Source organism: Callorhinchus milii, unplaced genomic scaffold (assembly GCF_018977255.1).
Source record: "Callorhinchus milii isolate IMCB2004 unplaced genomic scaffold, IMCB_Cmil_1.0 Scaffold16, whole genome shotgun sequence".
NCBI classification, from domain to species: Eukaryota; Metazoa; Chordata; class Chondrichthyes; order Chimaeriformes; family Callorhinchidae; genus Callorhinchus; species Callorhinchus milii.
The window spans coordinates 8457648-8479683 of record NW_024704757.1 but is presented as its reverse complement, the minus strand read 5'-3'; the positions used below and the strand labels follow the sequence as shown (position 1 = coordinate 8479683).

General features: G+C 38.8%; 1 protein-coding gene and 1 non-coding gene across 2 annotated transcripts in view; both read left to right on the top strand.

Moving 5' to 3' along the window:
- The window catches only part of LOC103178691 (transformation/transcription domain-associated protein), a 131383-nt gene extending 110854 nt beyond the window's left edge, over nucleotides 1–20529 (top strand). The window contains exons 65-70 of the mRNA XM_042341166.1: nucleotides 8448–8673; nucleotides 8923–9140; nucleotides 10748–10932; nucleotides 14122–14325; nucleotides 15869–16063; nucleotides 19025–20529. Of these exons, the coding sequence (XP_042197100.1) occupies nucleotides 8448–8673; nucleotides 8923–9140; nucleotides 10748–10932; nucleotides 14122–14325; nucleotides 15869–16063; nucleotides 19025–19309 (1313 nt within the window). The 3' untranslated portion in view covers nucleotides 19310–20529. The remainder of the gene's footprint in view (nucleotides 1–8447; nucleotides 8674–8922; nucleotides 9141–10747; nucleotides 10933–14121; nucleotides 14326–15868; nucleotides 16064–19024) is intronic.
- trnas-uga lies at nucleotides 12588–12659 on the top strand. The gene has a single exon. It is a non-coding gene; the product is annotated as a tRNA-Ser (tRNA).
- Nucleotides 20530–22036: the final 1507 nt, after the last annotated feature.

The following is a 22036-nucleotide window of genomic DNA, read 5'->3' as shown; positions in this document are numbered from 1 at the left end:
TATTAGGAGCTCTGCGTGTTTGTTGGGTGTTAGAAAAAAGTTAACCTCAATTTCAGGTACATGCACAATTGAGCACTTGAAATCTTATTGCGCAGATTGAAGTTATTCCTCAGCAATGCTTTGGTCTGCGGTGATCTTTTTTGTGTGATCTTGCCACCACATTTATACTGCAACAGTGTGAATGCTAGCCTCGACAGCTTGCAGAGAATTGCTATTAGTGTATAAAGACGGCATTAATCACCTTTTACTCTCTGCACAATGCTCATTTTGGTGTCACCTCTGTGGCTTGAGTATTCTTTGATGGATTTGCAGCAATTTCTCGAGGTAGACAGGCAGACTGTTGCCTTGAGCAACTGCTCTAGTTTGAAAAGGAGTGTAACCTTGTGCTTTCCACATTCAGAAAATTTAAACCAATAAGCCAAAAGATGCATACTTTCTTTCTCTTTTTGGTCTATGAAAAGCTAGCTGATTATTAAAGATCACAAGATCATTTGGGATAAACTGCAACGACAAAATTACATTTGTATAGCATCTTTTACGTCGGGAGGACGTCACAAGGGGCTGGACAATCAGCGTTTCAATCGCAAGCTGGGGGTCGGAATCAGGGAGGGTGGGGGACAGGGGGAAAGGAGAGTGACCGATGGCACAGTTGAAGAGGAGGGTTTTAAGACGGGTCTTGAAGGAGGCAAGGGAGGGGGCGAGGTGGGGGGACTGTGGGATGAAGTCCCAGTGGGTGGCTGAAGGCCTGTCGGCCAGTAGTGGGATGGGTGAGGCGAGGGACATGAAGCAGGCTGGAGCCCGCTGAGCGGAGGGAGTGGACAAGTTGGTAGGGGGTTAGGAGGTTGCAGAGGTAGGGATGAGCAAAGCCATGAAGGGCTCTGAAGGTGAGGACCAGGATCTTGAACTGTATCCTCTGTTGGATTGGAAGCCAGTGGAATCAGATGAGAGTTGGAGGGGGGGATGATAGGGTAGCGGACCCTGATGCGGGAGAGGACATGGGCTGCAGAGTTCTGGATGATCTGCAGCCTATGAAGGGAGGAGTTGGGGAGGCCGACAAGCAGGGAGTTTGCATAGTCAAGCCTGGATGTTACAAATGCATGTATGAGGATCTCGGCGGCCTGCGGTGTGAGAGAGTGGTGGAGCCGAGCAATGTTGCGGAGGTGGGATAGGATGCCAAGGTTCCGTATTTGCTCAGTGAGATGTAGAGTGCATCCATGGAAGGAGATGCTGTCAGTGTCTGAGGTATGGAAGCGCTAACGGGAGCCAAGCAGGAGGGCCTGGTTCTTGTTGACATTCAGCTGCATGAAATCAGCTTTTATCGAGGACTTGATGAGACAAGCAGGCAGTCTGTGAGGACAGCAGTGGTCCTGGAATCGAGGGTGGAGGCAGAGAGGTACAATTGGGTGTCATCCGCACACACGTGGAAGTTGACTGCGGATGATGTCACCAAGGGAGGACATATAGATATTGAAAAGTAGAGAGCAAGGACAACCCTGAGGGACGCCACACGTGATGGTGCGGTGGCTGGAGGAGAAGCCATTAGTGGGAGAGGTAAGATTCGAACCAGGCAAGGGCAGGCGCGCGAAGATTGAGCTGAGAGGAGAGGCAGTGTAGGAGGATAGAGTGGTCGACAGCGTCAAAGGCAGCTGAGAGGTCGAGGACGACGAGGAGGCAGAGAGAGCCGTGGATGCAGATGTTCAGAATGTCGTTAATGACTTTGACCAGGACTGTTTCTGTGCTGTGGGCAGCACGAAACCTGGTTGGAGAGGTTCAGAGAGGGAATGACGGGAGAGGAAAGAGCAAAGCTGGGATGTGACAACTCGTTCCAGGGCCTTGGAGAAGAATGGTATGTTGGAGATGGGGTGATAGCTGGAGAGTAGAGATGGGTCCAGGGGAAAAAATTTTTGAGGGTGGGGGTGATGACAGCTGTTTTTAGGGTGTGGAAACAGTGCCAGAAGAACGCTGTTTGCCTTTAAATATACTTAATCCTATGAAGAGCTTTGGGACATCCTTCTGGAGTGAAAGGCATTGTATCAAATTCAAAGGATTGTTATTTCCAGAACACTAGCCGTGCCATCTTCTCCGTTTCTTAACTTCATCCATTGTCCTAGCCTCAGCTATCTTTCCTGGTCGCTTGCTGAGCTGTTGATTACCCTCTTTTGGAAGAAATTGTTCCTAGTGCCTTTCCTAAAATTTTCTCGAGGATATCTCATCTCTCCTCTCAGCCGTGTTTCTCTGCACAAAACGCCTGCTCATAATGGGCAATTTCAACCTTCCATCTCAATTCCCCCACCCCATCTCCTCTGACTTGGCGCTCTTCTCTCCATCCTAAACCTCCTCCACGCCCCCTCCCAAGCACGCTTGATCCTCACTTCAGATGCCATGTGCAAATAGGTCCTGGACTTTATCTCCAAGATACGTAACTTCTGTCTGGCTGCCTTCTCCTCCTCCCCCAATCACCCCGCTCCTCCCCCCATCACCTACCACTCCCCACTCCACCACCCACTGCCTCCGCTCGGCTGGCTCTGGCCTCCTGTTTGACTCTTGTCCCCTCCGCTCCACCATCGGTGGCCATGCCTTTAGCCACTATGCCCCGCCACTCTGGAATTCTCTCCCTCAATCCCTCCACTTTGCTCCCTCCCTCCCCACTTTCAAATCCCACCTAAAGATCTTCCTTTTTGATGGTGCTTACAGGTCACCTCCTTCTTCTCCCTGGCGCCTATGTCATTTTGAATACAGCAATATGTCTTTATGGGTTAACAGTCTACAGCTGAGCCAACAATTCAAATAGCAGTTGAATCTATCTTGTATTATGAATTGAGAGCAATCATTCAAATCTGAGGTTTATTTTCATCTGGAGGAACACGGCACAAAATAAACCACTACAAATTGGGTGGAGAAAAACTCAGTTAAAGTGCATTTTTTAATATATATATGTGTATATTTAAAAAAGAACTTTGCTTAGCTATAAATATTGGTTAAAGTTCATGTTATATAATCACTTAATGCCCAAATCTGGATGATTCATCATCACACAGTAATAGCTGTTGGAATATGGGCATTTACATTGAGGGCACTGCAAAATAAAGAATCTGATTGTATTCTTTTGAAAGTAGCTTGGAGTTATAAATGTGACCTACATAGCTGTGCACATCTATTTGGCATGATGTAGTCTCTGAGGCACAACAGTTGCATGACAGTAAATAATGGGAGTTCTGAACCATGTGATTAAATTTAATGGACAATGGTCACCATGCAAAGAAAATAACAGGGAAAGTAGTTTGCTTCTCAGCAATTGGTCAGAAATTAGAGGGGAATCACAATAAAGATAATGTTGTTCTATTTTTTAACTTGGTTTGGGGAAGCTTTAATATTTTTAAAAATGGTTTATCTTGCACAGTAATGCTCGGGAGAGTCTCTGTTCAGTTTAGATTGCTTCAGTTCAGGTTTGTGCTTAGAACTCAGTTTTGTTGCTGTCTCTCGTGTATGCTCATGTTTCAGGTGGGACTGTTTAAAGGGAAGTATTTTTACCCTAAATATGAGTGAAAAGGAGTTGTTCAAAAGCTGTTACATTTCAGAGGCGAAGATGCAAAATCTCAAAGAGCTTAATAACATTTACAAATGAAAGCAGAACAGTTTATATTGATAATATCCAAGACTTGCAAAGCTAGCACCCTGTTCACATCTTAAACATTGATTTTTTTTCACCAGACAACATGGTATTTATTATTCTCGTAAATGTTTCTTAAAACTCCATTGCAGAGTTTTAACACTGATATTATTGGCTTTGCAATTTCTAAACATATCATTTATAAGTTTGTTATGATAGTAAAATAGTAATTTCTCATCCACGTCTGATTGCAATACAGTATTATTTAGGTTTTATTACTAGCTACGTATAATAAGCAGCAGAATGGATGGGGGTCTTGATCAAGTGAATATTCATTCTTTCTAAAGTAAAGGAGGAAAGGCAATTATTAGAAACCATATTCTTCAACTTGAATTGTATATATTTCTAAAACGTATTCTCTAAATCGAATAATCTGTAAATCGAATATTTCCAAACCACTGTATAACATGTTTAGCTAAGACACTGGAAAATGGTGCTTCCTCAGCCTAACTGAGTTGCAGCTGTGAGAAGCCTGGGAGACAAATAGCTTTTCAACCCCACATATAAAACATAAATTCACCACCTCATCAAGATTTAGACACTGCAACTTTGGCACATACCAAAACAGTATCCATTGGAAAACTCATGCAGCCAATCACTTCTGACACCAAGGCGTCAATAATTCAACGCTGTGAAGGCCAATGACATTGAAAGATGTCATTCTATTTACAATATTCCAATCAAGTCTGATGTCAGCAGTAAGGCCAGTTATCGTATGCTCATGAGTTAAAGGAGCAGTCATCATTTATCTTCTAAATTATCTGCTACATGTTTAGTGCTTTCAGTGTGAATTAAATGATGTACTGCCTTTAATTTAAAAACAAAAGGTCATTCGGAATGAACATTGAGGCTGAGAAACTTTTAAGAGGCAGCCAGTATATTTCAGTGTGTTGCAGTAGACTAGGCTTCATGTTTAACCTTGATCATACATGTTAGCTGAGATTTTTTGATGAAGTGATTGAAGACAAGAATGAGTATGTGACTAAAAGAGCGTGCAGTATAGAAAAGCTGAAATTTAAAGCAATATTGCATGCTAAATAAATTATTACAACATTTAATATATATGTTGCAGAATAATTTGCACTGGTTCTGAGAAAAAGAAATTTCTAGACTACTTAAAATGACAAACCTCATGCTCAAATACAGAATATTTTGTAGGAATGCCACGAGAAAGATGGTACGCTCTTCAATCTTGAAATGCTTTCAGCTAGTTAAGCGTTTACAAATGAGGGATGCAAAGATTCTTGTTTTTTAGATTCATTTTGGTGCATCTGTTTGTTACAACTGAATGCTAGCTATCAACACAGCTTTCAGCGATGTTAATGTGCCAATAAGTTATGATAACAATACTTGGGAAATAATGCTTTCCCCATTCCCATCCGAAAACATCCTTTTTTTAAAAAAAGGCTAAACTGCAGCTATTTTAGTGAACAAGTACTGTATCTGTAATTTGTAAAGTATCTTTATATCATTCTCCTATGTGAAAGACATAATATAAGTGCAAATTGTTGTGCTGTGTTTTGAATGGTTTCTTTAGGTTGTGAATCACAAGTGAGGACAGTTCATTAGTATGGTCAAAATTCCTCTATTTGTGGACCTTATTTGTGAATCTCCACTGTAAGAAGATGAAGGGCCGAAGGCCATAAGACATGACAGTACAATACTCTGGTTGATAAGAGTAGGATTTGGAGTGTGGGGTCGGAGAGCGACAGAACAGTGAGCTGCCAGATTGGTACATAGTGTTATAGATCAGAGTGTAACTTGTGTGTTGTCTAAAAATGTCAGTCAGACCCAGCTAAACACATTTGCACATTTTTAGGGATTGTTTTGAGCATATTAATTGATAAATGTAGTTACGAAAGCCGTTTATGGTTCAGTGTGTTTACAGGACTACAACAAATTTAATCTCAATAATTGAGATTTGTGAAGAACGGTTCTCCCCTAAATCCTGTTCAAGCATTAAACCAGGGAATAATTGTATTTTATGAGATATAATGTATTTACATATTTGATATTACCCTGACTAATTAGAAATAAGATGGTTGTTTTAAATCTCCTTTGTTAACACAATATCTCATCACTGCATCACCCTGTAGTCCACATGGGATTCAAGACTCCATTTCGAGATAACTGCATAGAAGAAATGGATATGTACAAAACTAAATAGTTCATGAAGATATCAGCTATCTAGTGAATTCGTCTAATGTTTGTTTCAACACCAATTTTTGGAATTGTTTTATTGATGGTGGGAAAAAAATCAGGCAGAATTACTCTTCAGATTTCACTAAATGTATCTGTAGATTCTGCACACACACTCGGCACTGATTTATCCAGTGAAATGTCATATAAATCGAATTACCCAGCAGTTCAGGGTATCAGCTGGAAAGCTTTATAAAGTCAGTTTTTCTAATCCAGTATCATTAACAAGTCTGTTTTTCCTCCTCAATTTTACAGTTACTATTTCTGATATTTCTGTATTTTGACTGACACGCTAACAGAGAATGTGGCCTTTAAGCAGTTAGGCATAAAGATTCCTCCCTGTCAAAGCAGAGAAACTCATCTACAGGTTTAAAAAAACCTTTTCCTCAGCACTTTTCACTTTGACTGAAGGCTGCAGTATAATGGCTTTCAGTTTACAATCTAATACTCCCTGGAATATAGATTGAACAAAAGAACTGCAGCCTTATAATACAATTTGATAGAATGGGTCTTCTCCTGCATCTAGATAATGTTAATTGTTGTTGCTAATCTGTGCCAGTACTGGCAGTCAACTTGGCTGCTTGACACAAACAAAATCAGCTGCCCTCTGTTTGCAGTTTTTTGCGTCCTATCAGTTTCATGAATTGCAACTGAAGGAGACGTTGAGTTTAGTTATGATGAAGCAATTGAAGAGGCAAGCATACAAAAAGTAGGAGCAAATTGGAGTAAAAAGGCGTATTTCCATTGCAGTGTGTAGCTTGGAATCCCCAAATAAAATCCTGTGTCGTCTGCACTGGAATATGCTGCAGAATTATCACAGGTTTCCATCAATTTCCTTTGTTAGCAAAGGGGATTTAAAATCATCATTTCTTTTAATTCATATATCAAATGTATGTATAATTAAATCATGGTAAGAATAGATTTACCCATTTAATGTTCCTCACAAATTTAGCTACAATTTTAAATCCATTTCAGATGTGCTTGTTGAATTGTGAAACCCTAATGCCTGTGACAAACTTAGACCTTGTACTTAAGTATGTGAGTTATGGCATGTAGTGTGCATACAGTAGAAAACCTGTTAGCAATTATGGCCTGATCCCTTTGTGATTATGAAAATATTGCAGTTATCAGGCAATCTCCTAAAATAAACGGTAGTATTAAACTGCCATACCTATATGTTAAATGACTGATCTGTGTGCATCAAATAAAATTGGTCACTCACTTCATGGCTGTTTATTACAATACAAAATTACATTTATAAAGCGCTTTTCATGTCAGCAGGACCTCCCGCTGAAGAGTCAGGGATTAAGACCCGAGTGGGAGGGTGGGATCAGGGAAAATGGAGGGCAGACAGGGATAGGAGGGTGGCCGAAGGCACGGTCGAAGAGGAGGGTCTTGAGGCGTTCGTTGAAGGAGGCAAGGGAGGGAGTGAGGTGAAGGGAATGTGGAATGAAGTTCCAGAGGGTGGGGACAGAGCGTCTGAAAGCCTGACTGCTGAGGGTGGGGTGGCCGGGCGGGTGGAGCAGCTATTTTTATCGGCAAGCAAGCATAGTCACAAATGTGTTTATATGTAGATACATAAAAGAGTACTCTATTCAGTGTTAAATTGGGAAAACTAAATGTAGTCGTTGTAAATAACAACTTAATGACTGTTCATTGTTTGGATGATTAGATACCTACAGCCATAAAATGTCAACTGAGTGGTAAAATACAATTCTGAAGGTATAATATGGTTAGGGAGAAATCTACATAAGAACATACAAAATGTGTATAGAATAGCATGTCATTTAAAAATGCATTCTAGATAATGTGTATCTTCACGTAATGTGTATCATGTAATTTTATCATGCATTCCAGATAAACCCTCAACATCTATAATTTCCCCTTACCCATTTAGTCAAACTAATCTGTACTTTAATCCAACTTTGCGTGTCTGTTTTAACTCTTGATATGGAAGTACTTTGTGATTTGCAAGCCATTATGGCTGCAGTGAAAAGAATAGATATCTATCGGAGTAAACGTTCTTGAGTCCACTGTTTGTCTTTTTAAAAAAGCAAAATTCCAGTCATTGGAAATGAAGCTGTGATCTTATAGCAAAAAAGATTGTGATGAGAAAGAGAAACTAACAGCTGGTATTCAAGATTTTTTGAGTGGGGAGAAAGAGGCTGGTGGTGAAGATCAATGTGAGAGAAGAAAAGATGATGGTGGGGTTGATAAGATTGTTAGTGATAACATCAAGAAAAGAACTAGACTGAAATTGATTTGAGCGAGGGAAACAAAGGAAAGTAATTTTAAACTGGAATGTCAGAGCCATCCAAAGTATGGGTCATGACTGAGTGATTTGTAAGATTGCCATTCATCCTGCTGCCTGAACAGAAACTGATAGAAAATGTAGATTCTATTAGGTAAAGAAAATAAGTATGTTATTACAGTAAGTTAAAAGTAGATTTTTGCAAAACACTGTTTTGATAACAAATTTTTAAAGACTTGCTTTTCGAACATAGTTTATTTAGTCTGATAATATTTTTTAAACACTTGATGTAAAAAAGATACTATATCTAACATTATTTTGTCACAGATTTTGACTTCAGTGTGCCAGGCTCCATGAAACTTCACAATCTCATATCCAAGTTAAAAAAATGGATAAAAATTCTGGAGGCTAAGACCAAGCAGTTGCCTAAATTTTTCCTGATTGAGGAAAAGTGTCGATTTTTGAGTAACTTCTCTGCGCAGACTGCCGACGTAGAGATCCCAGGAGAGTTCCTGATGCCCAAGCCGACACATTATTATATTAAGATTGCACGGTTAGTAGATCTTTAATTCCATGTTTTGTTTCTACTCCAGTAAAACCGATGGTAAATATAATTTTTCAGTGTGTTGTATGCCTTCTTCACTTTAGAATTATGTTATTTGTCAGATTTTATGACGCACTCCTGGTAGCACAACAATGCCCAATTGTTTTGGGCAGTTACCTGCATATTTGTCACAAATCACGGTCTAAAGCTTTCAGCCATCATGAGCGTTCATCTGAATGTTTGTGTTCTGTCCATCAGATTTATGCCTAGAGTGGAGATTGTGCAGAAGCACAACACAGCAGCTCGAAGACTTTACATTCGGGGCCACAATGGCAAGATCTACCCCTACCTGGTGATGAACGATGCCTGTCTAACAGAGTCTAGGCGCGAAGAACGTGTTTTACAACTGCTGAGGCTTCTGAATCCCTGCCTGGAGAAAAGAAAGGAAACCACAAAGAGGCACTTGTTCTTCACAGGTAGCATCTTCTCGACTGCAGTACTTTTTTTTGTCTAGCTCAAACTTCAAATTTAGTTTTTGGCCGCAAACCTTGGCCGCATTTTTTTTGAGAACTTGGATAAAGGACATCAACAACAACAACAACAAGATTCCATTTATAGAGCGCCTTTCACGTCGGGAGGACGTCCCAAGGCTCTGATAGCAAGAGACAATGGCTCGTAGCAAGAGATTCACCAAATTTGAAAAGAAGGGAGATATCAATGAAAGATTATGTTTTATGGGCTTATTGATTGTTTTAGGGAAGGCTGAATGTAGTGCTTAAAGAATCTCCACAGGTTTTGCAGCAGTAGTCAACGTTTTTGATGTGTGGGTGAGTTAAGATTTGTTGAGGGAATTTGATACTCAGAGATGTGAGGAATCTGTTAGAGAACAGAGGAGATATTGAGGCCAAGAATTCTGATAGACGCAGCAGACTTGAGAATGGAATAGTCAAGGCTAAGAACTGTTTATATGTTGGTTAGATGTGGGAGAGATGTGTGAATAAAATGTCATTTGAAGAATTGAAACAAATGAGATTTTCTTTGCCTCAGCGAAGGGCATGAGGTAGATCAACATACAATGATTGTGTACACTGACTGTTTATGATCTGAAGCAAATTGATGTATGGAGTGGAATCATCAGCAAAAGAATGAATTGAATGAATAGTGGGGGAGGTCATTGGTATGGAGAAGTAGCAAAATAAGGAAGAATTCTGGGGACCTTTCGACTTCTGATGGAGAAGCAGTCAAGGGATCATTTATGAACTATGGTACTTACACACAAACAGGCATTTTTTTACAAATTAGCAGAACATTCAGAATTTCACAAACAAAATGATGCTTTTATTTACATGACCTACGTGATTATCTTTTTTAGTTAGCCACACCAAACAATGCTGTGATTATTAAACAATGGCTATTATAAAGAACCCGCCCATATCAATATTGAGATGATTATGTGGTGAAAACTAAGTGCATGGTGATAGGTTATTGCGGAAATTCAATACACAGGAAGAATATTTTTTATGTGTATTTTATTGAATATTTGGAATACTATGTTGACAAGAATTGACTTTTACTCTGTACTTTTGAGATATGTTTTTATCTTTGGGAACAAATAGAGCCCAGACTGACAGGATCAAAGGCTTTCCTATTTTGTGATATTATGTGCAATATGTCCAGGCAGTTTCAACCTAGTTCTTTATGAAAACTGAACCATAACACAAAACTGCTAGCAGAATTGTACTAAACAGTCTGAGTCTACATAAGGATGACTGTTGTGGGAGAAGGGAATATTTTGAAAAGGGGCCAAGGGGTATGATTAGGAAGAGAAAAGAAAGCTTTACTATCCATCTAATAATGCAAAAACTGAATTCCCATGGTGACAATACTGTTTCCCTCCACTGATATCCTTCACTTTGCTCACTAGAGAATATTAATGTTATAAAGTCTAGTTTTTGCCAAAAAATATACTTTAAACTATTTTTTAATAATTTAACGGTGGAATGTTTAACTATTGATATTGGCCCCATGTTACATGGATCTTGTTGCTGATGAATGTTGTGATGTTTTGGGGTTTTTCTTACAGTACCACGTGTTGTGGCAGTTTCTCCTCAAATGCGGTTGGTTGAAGACAATCCCTCTTCACTTTCTCTTGTGGAAATTTATAAGCAACGCTGTGCCAAAAAGGGAATTGAGCATGACAATCCAATATCTCGCTACTATGACCGGTTGGCTACTGTCCAAGCCAGAGGAACCCAAGCCAGCCATCAGGTACTAAACTCACAAGATATACTGTTTGGTATATAAATGATATGTTGGTTGCGTACAAAGTTTATATTGAACTTAAACATTTATTGTTCTGAATGGTGGAAATATTTTACTCAGAATTGTTAATTGTAATCAGAACCCAAGCAACTGGGAACTGCAATCTTATGTTTAAATGTCAATTCAGGGCATAGAATAAATGATTTCTGATATTGTGCAGGAAATGGTTTACCCGTTGTCAGAGAGGCTATTAAACAAATCAGCCAAAACCTATATCCCGATTTCACTTATCTTGGGAATACATGGTAGTCAGTTGTATCTGGTAATAATAATAATATTAATAATCATAATAGTTGTATTTGAAAGGAATCTGGATTTTATTTATTGTTTAGCATTTCTCATAAGTGATTAGAGCCAACAGTAATTGCTAGTCTAGAGAATTGCTTATTTCTAATGGGGAAACTGGAATCATATGAATCCTTTGATACATTTATCCAGAAATAAGCAATTTGGGTTATTAGAATACGTATCACTGTTATTCACTGGGACCAACTTATCAGGGAGTAGATTTTGCTCATTCGGTGACCACTTGAATTGTTCCTCAAACATTCAAGACTTGATGCTAACAGACTGGTTTTTGTACTGTCTCACCAACCAAAATTCTGATTGATTCGCACAATTCAGATATGTAGACATATGTAGACATTTTCAGAAACTTGATCTGTTGGTGTAAGTTTATATAGTTATCTCTGACATGCTCTTTAGGCATTTCTTCGGGAGTTTTAATTGCTCTGAGGAGACTTGCTTGATGAAGTCATGAAAGCGAGAGATTTAAGAGTGAGACATACGTGGGGAGTAAAAGTATTAAAAAAAATATGTTGGGGAGATGGAATAAAGGGTGATTGAAGTATATGAAATGGTCTATGGCACATATTGTGTTCATTGCATAATCCAATAATGAAAGCCAATTCAAATTGATAAATGGCATGCATATAAAAATCTGATCACGCCTAGATCATTTTGATGTATGCTTGTATTTTGCAGAGCTTTATATTCGTGCACAAGAGGCTAGTCGAATTAATAGGAAACTGAACTAAGGCTATCTGACAGATATGCCATTTATCCTGGTTTTAAGTTCGGCATATCAGTTGATCGAAGCTTCTCTGCCCATGAGACTGAACCAAAAATTGAAGGCTTTATTCTGATTATTTTTAAATGCCATGTCTCACTCGTCAAAGACAGATTATAGTTACCAAGTTACTTTGCTGTTTCGGTTCATAATGTATGTAGATATGAAATGGTCCTATGATTGTCATTATTATTGCCAAACATATTCAGTGGCACAAAGGTTATGTCATTGTGAAATTGGAAGGTGGTCGGATTCAGTGATTTCGTCGGTGCGGCATATCCTAAGCATGCTATCTTTTTTGACCTTTGTTTAACAGAATGTATTTGAAGGTGACCTTTTAAACTGGGATTGTTTTTCAAAATCCTGGTCAAAAATGTTCTAAGCAGACACACTCGCTCTTTCTCGTTCTCTCTGCTTGTCTCTTCCATTCACTCTTCCATCCTTTATCGCAATCTAGAATCTAGAAATACTGAAAAGTTTAATGTTTTGTGAGATTATAGATGGCAGATGTTAATACTCACTTATATAGTGAAGTCCTGTAGCTCAGTGGTTAGAGCACTCGCCTTGAAAGCGAGACGCCTGGGTTCAATTCCAGGCAGGGCAAAACCTTGGGCAAGTTTCCTTACTCCACACGCGTAATAATTAACCCTCCAAAACAATAATAAATTGGTCGTTTTGAATCCACGACTGTTTGTGGGACACTGCTGTGCGCAATTGGCTGCCATGTTTCGCCCACAAATATACAGTCAATTCACTTTATAGCATATTCTGTGAAGCGCTTTGAGACGTCTAGAAGACTTGAAAAGCGCTGTATCAAATGCAAGGGTTATTATTATTATATTATATTCAAAGTTATGTAAAATATTTGCTTGCATTCATTGCCTATACAATAGAACCTAGCTGAATTAAAATGTTCCAGCCAAGTGCATGTTCATTTGAATTCCCTCACAATATATGGCAGTATGCTGTTGCCTGAAGGTCTTCAATTATTTTCCTGAATTAGCTTTTCTCCTTTACAAAGATGGGCAAGACAACATTTGATTGTTTCACATCCATGCAGGATACTATAACTAAATTGTTCACAAACTCACAGTACGCTGACACATCTTCTGTGATGCACAGAATATGACCTATTCTGACTCCTTGTCTGTTGAAAGCCAAATCTCAATGCCAGTTCCAATTTGGATGAAATAATCCAAAGAGTAAAGGAATAAAAGTTCAACATGTGGGATTTATTTTATTGGTATGCAATCTTTAGTTTAGCATGTATACTCTCCCCAGTGCACAAGATGTTAATCCTTGATATTAAAATGATAAAAGGAGTGCCTTCTAAAATTGTAAACAAATATATAAACTGAGCAGCCCCCTCTCCCCCTCACCACCCTCCAGCGAAGATAAGAGTGTGTTCACATTAATGCCTTGAAACAGTGAAGTTCAGACAGAAATATGTTTTTTTCCTAATTCATAGCATGTAATGATTAATAGGTATTGTAACTCAAGTTCCCCAGTTACTTAAGTAAAGAATCATCAATTTTATATGTAAAGTTAATTTGTAATATCTTTGGAAACCATCTCAGAATAAATCTATTGGAAAAAACCCTTTATCTTGTACATAAAACCATATAAATGTATGCACAATAGGGGGTCATTTGGCTCATTTTTTCATGTCAGTGTTTGTTTCTCCATTAAATCATCCATCCTAATCCCAATTCCCTGCTCTCTCCTGATACCTGTTGTTTCATGTAATTATTTTATTTCCTTTCACTGTGACTTACTCATTCTTCCTTAGTCTGGAGATCTCCTTTTCTGATTAATATATTCATATTTAATTTTCTTATGCCATTTTTATAATTTAAATAATAATCCCTCTGCAACTTTCTGTGATCCAATTGCCCCAAACCATTCTCTCATGCAACAAACCTGCCTTCAGACTTATCAGTTTCAGCCACTTCCTCCTCCCATTTCGCCCCCTCTCCATGAGCTAGAGTTTGCAGTTAGCAGTGTGAAGCCCTTTAAGACATTCTTCTCATGTGAAATATAAACTTAAATTGTTGCTATTGTTTCAGGTTCTACGTGACATTCTGAAAGAAGTACAAGGCAACATGGTGCCACGGAGCATGCTGAAAGAATGGGCATTGCACACATTCCCCAATGCCACTGACTATTGGACATTTAGAAAAATGTTCACAATTCAGTTAGCATTAATTGGATTTGCTGAGTTTGTTCTCCATCTGAACCGCCTGAACCCAGAGATGCTTCAAATTGCGCAGGTATGGGTGGTGAAAGGGTGTATTTTTAATATCTTTCTCTTGTGTTATTTCAATGTTGGAAAATTAAATCAGTCTGTACTTGATATACTAGCATACTACCATGATCAAAGTTGGCAAGATTCATGTAAATATTGTGCCCGTCTGTCTGTCTGTTTGTATGTCTGTCTGTCTCTGAATTGCGATATCTTGGAATATTTACCTCAGAACCTGTGTTGTGCTTATGGGACCTTATGTGAGACCCTGATGAAACTGGTGCGACTAATGATGATCTCCCCGTTCTTGTATGTTTATAATTACAAGAAGGGAAAATCTGATCTTACTTTGGGATACAATCCCTGTATACCTTCATGCATGAGGTCAGTTTGTGCACATGCATCATTACTTAATTCTAAAAATAATCATACAGATTTGATTGCTGTACACTGAACTAAAAGCCTATCCACCACAACAAAATTTGTTTTTTTTTTAAAAAAATGAGATCCAAAGTCAACCGATCCACTTTGTCAGCCAACGTCAGTGCAAACTTGCTACCAGGTGTCTTCCTCACAAAGTCAGTGTTTGAAGCAACAGAGTCATGCAATTCAGTTTTATCAGATCTTATTCCACTTTACCACGCAGATTGGAAATTATAATGAATTTATTGACCAAATGTTCCAAAGCTTTATTGTAGCTCGTTTGATGCAAAGTAATATTGAAGTTTTGCAGCTTCTTGAGACATTATTTCAGATTGTTGATGTGGCTTCACGTGTCCCCCGAAGGTTCATGTCCACTAACTCTATTAGAGAAGTTACAGGAGAATATTGGGAGAGTAATTTGCATTGCCTCAGGTATCACATCATGAAGTGGATCACAGAAAATACCCCCTGATTGTCTTGTGTTGAGATTGTTCTCAGTAATACTGAATGCATTTACAATTCACTAAAATGCTCCTGAATAATTGCGGGAGAAGAAAGGAGCATCACTTGTGAGGTCGGTGCCTCTTTAAGTGAAACATATGTTGCCAGTGATGATGCATATCCTTTCAGCGTATAGCCTTTCACTTTATAATTTAAGATTTAACATTTTCCATCAGTATTTCGCCATTACAATGAATTGTAGAAAATAACTAAAAATATCTATTTGAATATAAAATACAGAACTAATTGGGTCACTAAGGATAAACTTATTTTCCTGTGTCAGACCAAATCAACTTACTGTAGTAAAAAGGAGGAGAGGTGAGAAAATTGGTGATGAGGAAAAAAATCTTAGCAAGAATGTTTATGTGGCATTCTTGATACTTTAATTTATTGGCTGGTATGTTCGATCCAGTTCACCCAAGGGACTTGTGCAACCTTTGTAGTCTGTCAAACTACATTTCTTAGCCGAATATTTGGAAAGCTCCTCTCCTGTCAAATCATTGGCTTGATTGACTAGAAGAAAATACAGTCTTAAGTCATCTGTTTGTGTTTTTTCTTTCCACGTACAATACCCAATACAAATTTGACATTCCCCTGAGTCATATTTGTTTATTCATGAGTTTTCTTTGTCTGACCTTGTGTTTAAGGATACTGGCAAGCTCAACGTAGCGTACTTCAGGTTTGATATCAACGATGCCACTGGGGATCTAGATGCCAACCGTCCTGTGCCATTCCGACTTACTCCAAACATCTCGGAGTTTCTAACCACTATTGGAGTATCCGGACCACTTACTGCATCAATGATAGCTGTTGCAAGATGTTTTGCCCAACCAAACTTCAAGGTAAGGTGTATGATAGGATCTCACCCCATCTATTGTGTGCATTGTTTCAGATATTCAGTATGACCAATCTTGTCAGTGGAAGAACTTTGTCTGGAGTTTTTCTGCCAAACAATAGATGGAGCTTTTGGCTTATGTTGCTCGAGTCCAGAGTTCAATCGGTTCCATTCCCTGAGCTAACATTGGAAAATGAGGAACTCTTGTTATGACTGCAAATATCATCTCTAAAGCTAAAATCAACAATCAAATGCTCAAACCATTCAAAACAATGTGGGAACTGAACTAGCACGATCTTTATCACGATTTCTGTCTCTATAAGCTTTTGTTGCCCACGTTGGTCTTCGCACCCACTGGTGGCCCCAGCAGTTTACCTTGCTGTTAAGTGCTGTTGGCTCTGGTAGACTGGATGCAGACCCACCTCAGCATTTGGTGATTACAAACCTCCATAAGCACCTTTGCTCACACTGCAGTACGGCTCCCGGTGTCAAAGCTGCCGGCAGTACTGAGGTAAACTAAAAAAGCTACTAAAAAATATTAATGGGGACTCTTTACCCACAATATCAGCTGAATCAAAAGAACGGATTCACAGTGTAGTTCATAAATGACTGAGGGCATTCATCAGAAAGTAAACCACTGAGTAATGTTACATGTTCCAAAACTGGTTTTAAAAAAATATCGAACCAATTTTGTGAAAATTGTGGTTCGTGCAGTTAATTTGACACATCTGTAGAGAAGTTTCATTTACAGATCCAGTCCCCATGATTAGACCTCCATAAAATAACCGAGCCAGTCTGCAGGACAGTTTAAGGATCTGGATTCCCTGCTAATTTATTTTCATCTTTTCCCAGCAGATAAAGAAGGTGTGTGATTGTTTTTAGCATACTGACAGCTTTAGTACTTTTAAGGTGAAGGCTTTTGCCTCCAAATTTGTTTTGGATTTTTTTATATAGAGTTATGGGCTTAGAATTGATACCTAAACTCGGCACAGGATTTCATATAAACTATAATTGGGGCATTGTCTTTCTCTAGATATTTTCAGAGGTTCTTGACACAGCTAAAAGCATTTCAGCTCACACAGGTCTGCTTATTTTTTCTAACCATAGAAATGGACGTTGTTGCCAGCTTGCAAAAATGCCTCAAAACATCATCCTGTAATCGAGCCTTGCCTTAGCTTGTAAAACCATTTTGCCATAAAATGTAAGATGGTGCAGAATTGTTAAAAAATAGTTTGTCTTAAATTTGAACCTGGTCCTTTTCAGAACAGCAGAAAACTGGCTTTCAAATTAAGACTGAATTTAGAATTTTCCACAATCCTGGGCCAGTTTAAATAAAGGCAAAATACACATATAGGTTAAAATTAGTGGGATTTTGGGGCCTTAGATGTGAAAGTTTAAACATGGACTTTTACTGCTGTTTAAACATATTACATTCTATATTTGCTTTGCTAATTCTATTTTACATCATTCTTCATTTCAGTATTTTGAATAGACAAAAGGAAAATAGGAATAAAAGTCAGTTCTCAAGTATTTTATGGTTATTTATCTTTTGTGATGAGTATTTTTGAGTTGAAGGGTTTTTTTTGGAAGTGAGAAATAGCTGTCATATGCTTTTATTTTTTTCCTCCCACTTTCACTGACATTGAATATACATTATAGTGGCAGAACACAAAGGCGGATTGTTTACTGAATACCAAATATTATTTTCTCCAAGGAACAGTTACTTTCAGCTTCAGTAACTGCTGTAAAATCATTGCCTAATCCCATTGTTCAAGGTGAGCTCAGCAGTAACTTGTGACACATGGACAGTGCTCGTGAATTCTTTAAGGCCCCATTCGCCCTGCATTTATAAACTTGCCCAAAACATTTCCCATTGAACCGCTAACTTTATTTGTAAGTGTTGGACAAATTCTCAGTAACTTTTACCAATCAGATTAAATAGTAAGCCTTGTTCATCTTTATGTTTCCAATTTGAAGCCCAATTCTCTGACCTCTCCTAGTTTTCTCCTTGTTCCTAATTCTTCCTCTTTCCCCTCAGCCCCCCATCACTCCATACTTCTGGCCGTCATGTCTACTGTTGCTCTTGTTGCATCACCCAGGGAATAAAATTGCAGATTCTCTAACTTTGTAGATTTATTTAAAATATGTGTGCAAATTTTTTCTGTCCTAAATGACGAGCCTAGCTCAATGTTAATTAGAATAAAATTGTGTGATAACCTGGGCTATAATGTTTCTGATTAACAGAGTGTCTTGTTTAATTTTACTTTTATTAAGTAGTTCAGTTGACAACGCACTGTCAGAAAGGATTTGGATGCTGTAATTTCTGCAGCTCATGCTGTTTTGTGCTGGAACACTGTCACATTGACTTTTCTAAGCACTTTGCCTTCACCAGCTGCTTCTTCCCTTTCCTTTACCCCACACAGGGCCCTAAAACCAACCCTGCCAACATGGTGTTTTGTGGAGATCAAAGCATTCAATATTTATGGAATTTATAATGCACTTCAAGTGAACAAAGATGAGGTGATGTCTGAATTGTGCATTCAGATCACTGACCAGCCAGTGTGGGATTGTGTAGTATATCATTGTGCAGTATATCTTGTGCTAATGGAAATATTTTAAGGCTATAAAGATAACTGGATTTTTCCATTAACTGAATAAAAGTTTGTGCTTTTTTCATACTTTTTCTCATTATTTGCAACTTTTAACCATATTTTCATGGACTTGTTCTATCCTTTCAGTTGTTTTTCTTTCCAGTGCAGGGGTTGCATGGGAAAATTGTAGGTTTGTTCACCTGAGCTGACTTTTGATCAAAATGCTGGTTTGGCCATTTAGCCATTTGGCCGCCTGGTTTGAGATCCAGGTGATGAAAGCTGAAGGAATATGACTTACAGTGACTGCACCTTCTGGGAATGTCCCATGGCTCTTTGTGTTAATTATAGATAATGATCTAATTTTCTTCTCCACATAGGTTGATGGTATTCTGAAAGCTGTGCTGCGAGATGAAATAATTGCTTGGCACAAGAAGACTCAGGAGGACACCTCCTCACCGCTCTCGGCAGCCGGCCAGCCCGAAAACATGGACAGCCAACAGCTGGTCTCTCTGGTTCAGAAAGCGGTAACCGCAATCATGACTCGACTGCATAATCTTGCCCAATTTGAAGGCGGGGAGAGCAAAGTCAACACACTAGTAGCAGCAGCCAACAGCCTTGACAATCTCTGTCGAATGGATCCTGCGTGGCACCCATGGCTTTGAAGCAAACCTCAAACCATACTTAGGGTAGATCAGCAGAGACTTTGCTATGTATATTTATGATTACAGCTTGATCAATTTGGGATTCTGTAAATTTTTATTGGACTCTAGAGTAGTCTCCGTTTTCTGAAAGTTGTTTTCGTCTCTCCTCCGTTGGATCACGAGTGGCTTCTTGTTTTAGATGAAATGATTGATTAAAACCCTTCTGGGGGATACATGAAAACAGCAATTATATCTCCGGTAGCACCGTAAACACAAGTAATATTACTGATTTAAAAATTTAGCTTGTTGCTTACAGTGTACACGACACAGAGTATAAATGGCCTTTGGGAGCCCTCTTCATCTAAGGTTGTTTTGTTGCAAAACCATCAACCATTTGATCAGAGTAATTAGTGCTTCATCAAAAACAAAAGTGAGAGCAGTTTTTTCGGTGTGGAAGAAATGGGCTGCTGGAAATTCTAAAACAACAGCGAAACATTGGAAGTAGGATTATACTCAGACATTCCTAATTAGTTACTACACCTTGCATTTTAATTGGATACAGTATGCTGGGCCTCTGAGTAATTCCCATTTTCACATTTGTAAGGATATAGCGTATATTGCTGTTAAAAATAAAATCTTTGTACTTTTTCATATGACGTGTGAAAGTCACTACTTCAAGTAAGGAAGAATCCTTTGTTAATGTCTGAAACTCATACCAGTGACATTATAGTATTGACTTGGAAAGGAATCTAAAGACTGACTGGATGTACAAACTGATTTAATTTTGTTAAGTTCGGAAAAGGGAATTGTCATGGATATATAAGGAACCGTTCTGCCTCCTGTTAAATCTACTAACCAAATTGCTGGTTAATGTAAAGTGTAAAGCTGAAGGCTATGTAAAACTGAATTGTATTTTATCCTGTTTGCTCCCTGTCCTAATTGAGACTTATGGTGGGAGCTTTGTTGATGAGTGTTTGGAGAGAGAAAAAATTTGCATCTTTTCAAAGAAGACATGTTTTTACTGATACAAGTCAGTTTAGTCTTGTACATCTTAGTAAAAACTATAACTTGATACTAGTTTTTGTAATTTATGAACCTTTCATTTATACTTTTTAAAAAAGCAATACTGAGTACTTTGCTGAGAGAATTACTTTGGGATTGTTCCGTCATGTTTGAAAAAAATTAGATTTTGTACAGATGTGTTTACAAAATAAACACTTTTGTAATAAATAACCTTGACGATCATGCATTTGTTTATTCCTGGAGGTTACTGAGCTTAGACCAATTCAAACTTGCAAGTCAATTTCATTGTTATTTTGAACATAGAACTGTGTAATGCATATTACTGCAGCTCATATCCCGTGTATATCCCGTGAAGTGCTTCTAGACATCCACTTTACATGAAAGGCGCTGTGTAAATGCAAGGACCATTATTAATGCCAAGGTCAACTCTGCCCCTCTTTTCTCTGAGGGTAGGCACTCTCTGGTACCAGCAAACAAAAACTTGTGGAACTGGAAACTCAGGTATGATGAGGGGTTTCCTTCTGGATAACCTGCCCCTCGAAAAAAAAAACCTAATATGTCGTATCGAATCTAAACACGGAACCTCAGGTATGGATGTGTGATTTAAGGAACAATTTTGCTATACACCCTGCATCTTCCACTATGTACGAAGACAATCGTAACTCAATTAATCTTCTATTGGAAATATGGTAGATGAGCTCAACCTCTCTCAGTCCAGTAGTGTAGTCATTTCTGAATGGGATTTATTGCAGCATTTCTGGTGAATTCACTGGTTTCTGGTGCATTGGCATAAAAATTACTTGGGCTAAAGAACTGAAAGTGTGGGCACTCGGGCGTTTGAAATCCCTTTTCAGAAGGAAGCCTGGCTTATTGGGTTTAAAACAGTTACAGAAAATGCACGTCTTCTGTGTAAATGGCTGAATTGTGCCTTTTTCCTCTACAGTGATGCAATGTCAGGAACTATTTCATAGAATCATAGAATCGTACAGCACAAAAAGAGGCCATTCGGCCCATTGAGCCTGTGCCGGCTCTTTGAAAAGAGCAATGTAATGTCAATCCCACTCCCCAGCCCTTTCCCGATTACACTGCAGACCCATCCTCCTCAAGTACCTGTCCACCACTTTTTTAAAAGTAGTTATCGAATCGGCCTCCACCGCCCTTTTTGACCTCAATTAAATTGTTTACTCAATTATAGCTTCTTAACCCATCTTTCTAGCTCCTGAATTGCATGTTCCTCCAATGCCTACAATTAATTAGCTTTTGCTTTTTGAATATCAATCAGATTTTATCCCACATTATAGGTGTGTTTTCCTGTTGACACAGGCTGGCCTAAAAACGGTTGTCATCACCACTATCCTTAAAAAAACCTTCCCTGGACCGATCCCTGCTCACTAACTCCCGTCCCATCTCCAACCTCCCTTTCCTTTCCAAGATCCTTGAAAGAATTGTTGCTTCCCAGCTTCGCTCCTTGCTCCTGCCACTCCCTTTACAAACCCCTCCAATCAGGTTTCCGTGCTGCCCCACAGCGCAGCAACAGTCCTGGTCAAGGTGACAAATGACATTCTGACATTCGTCCTGCTTGACTTCTCTGCTTACTTAGACACTGTAGACCACTCTATCTATCCTCCACCACCGCCTCTCCTCTCCTTTAACCATCAAGGTTCTGTCCTTGAATGGTTCAGATCCTATCCCTCACACCGGCTCCACTTTATCTCCACAAATGGT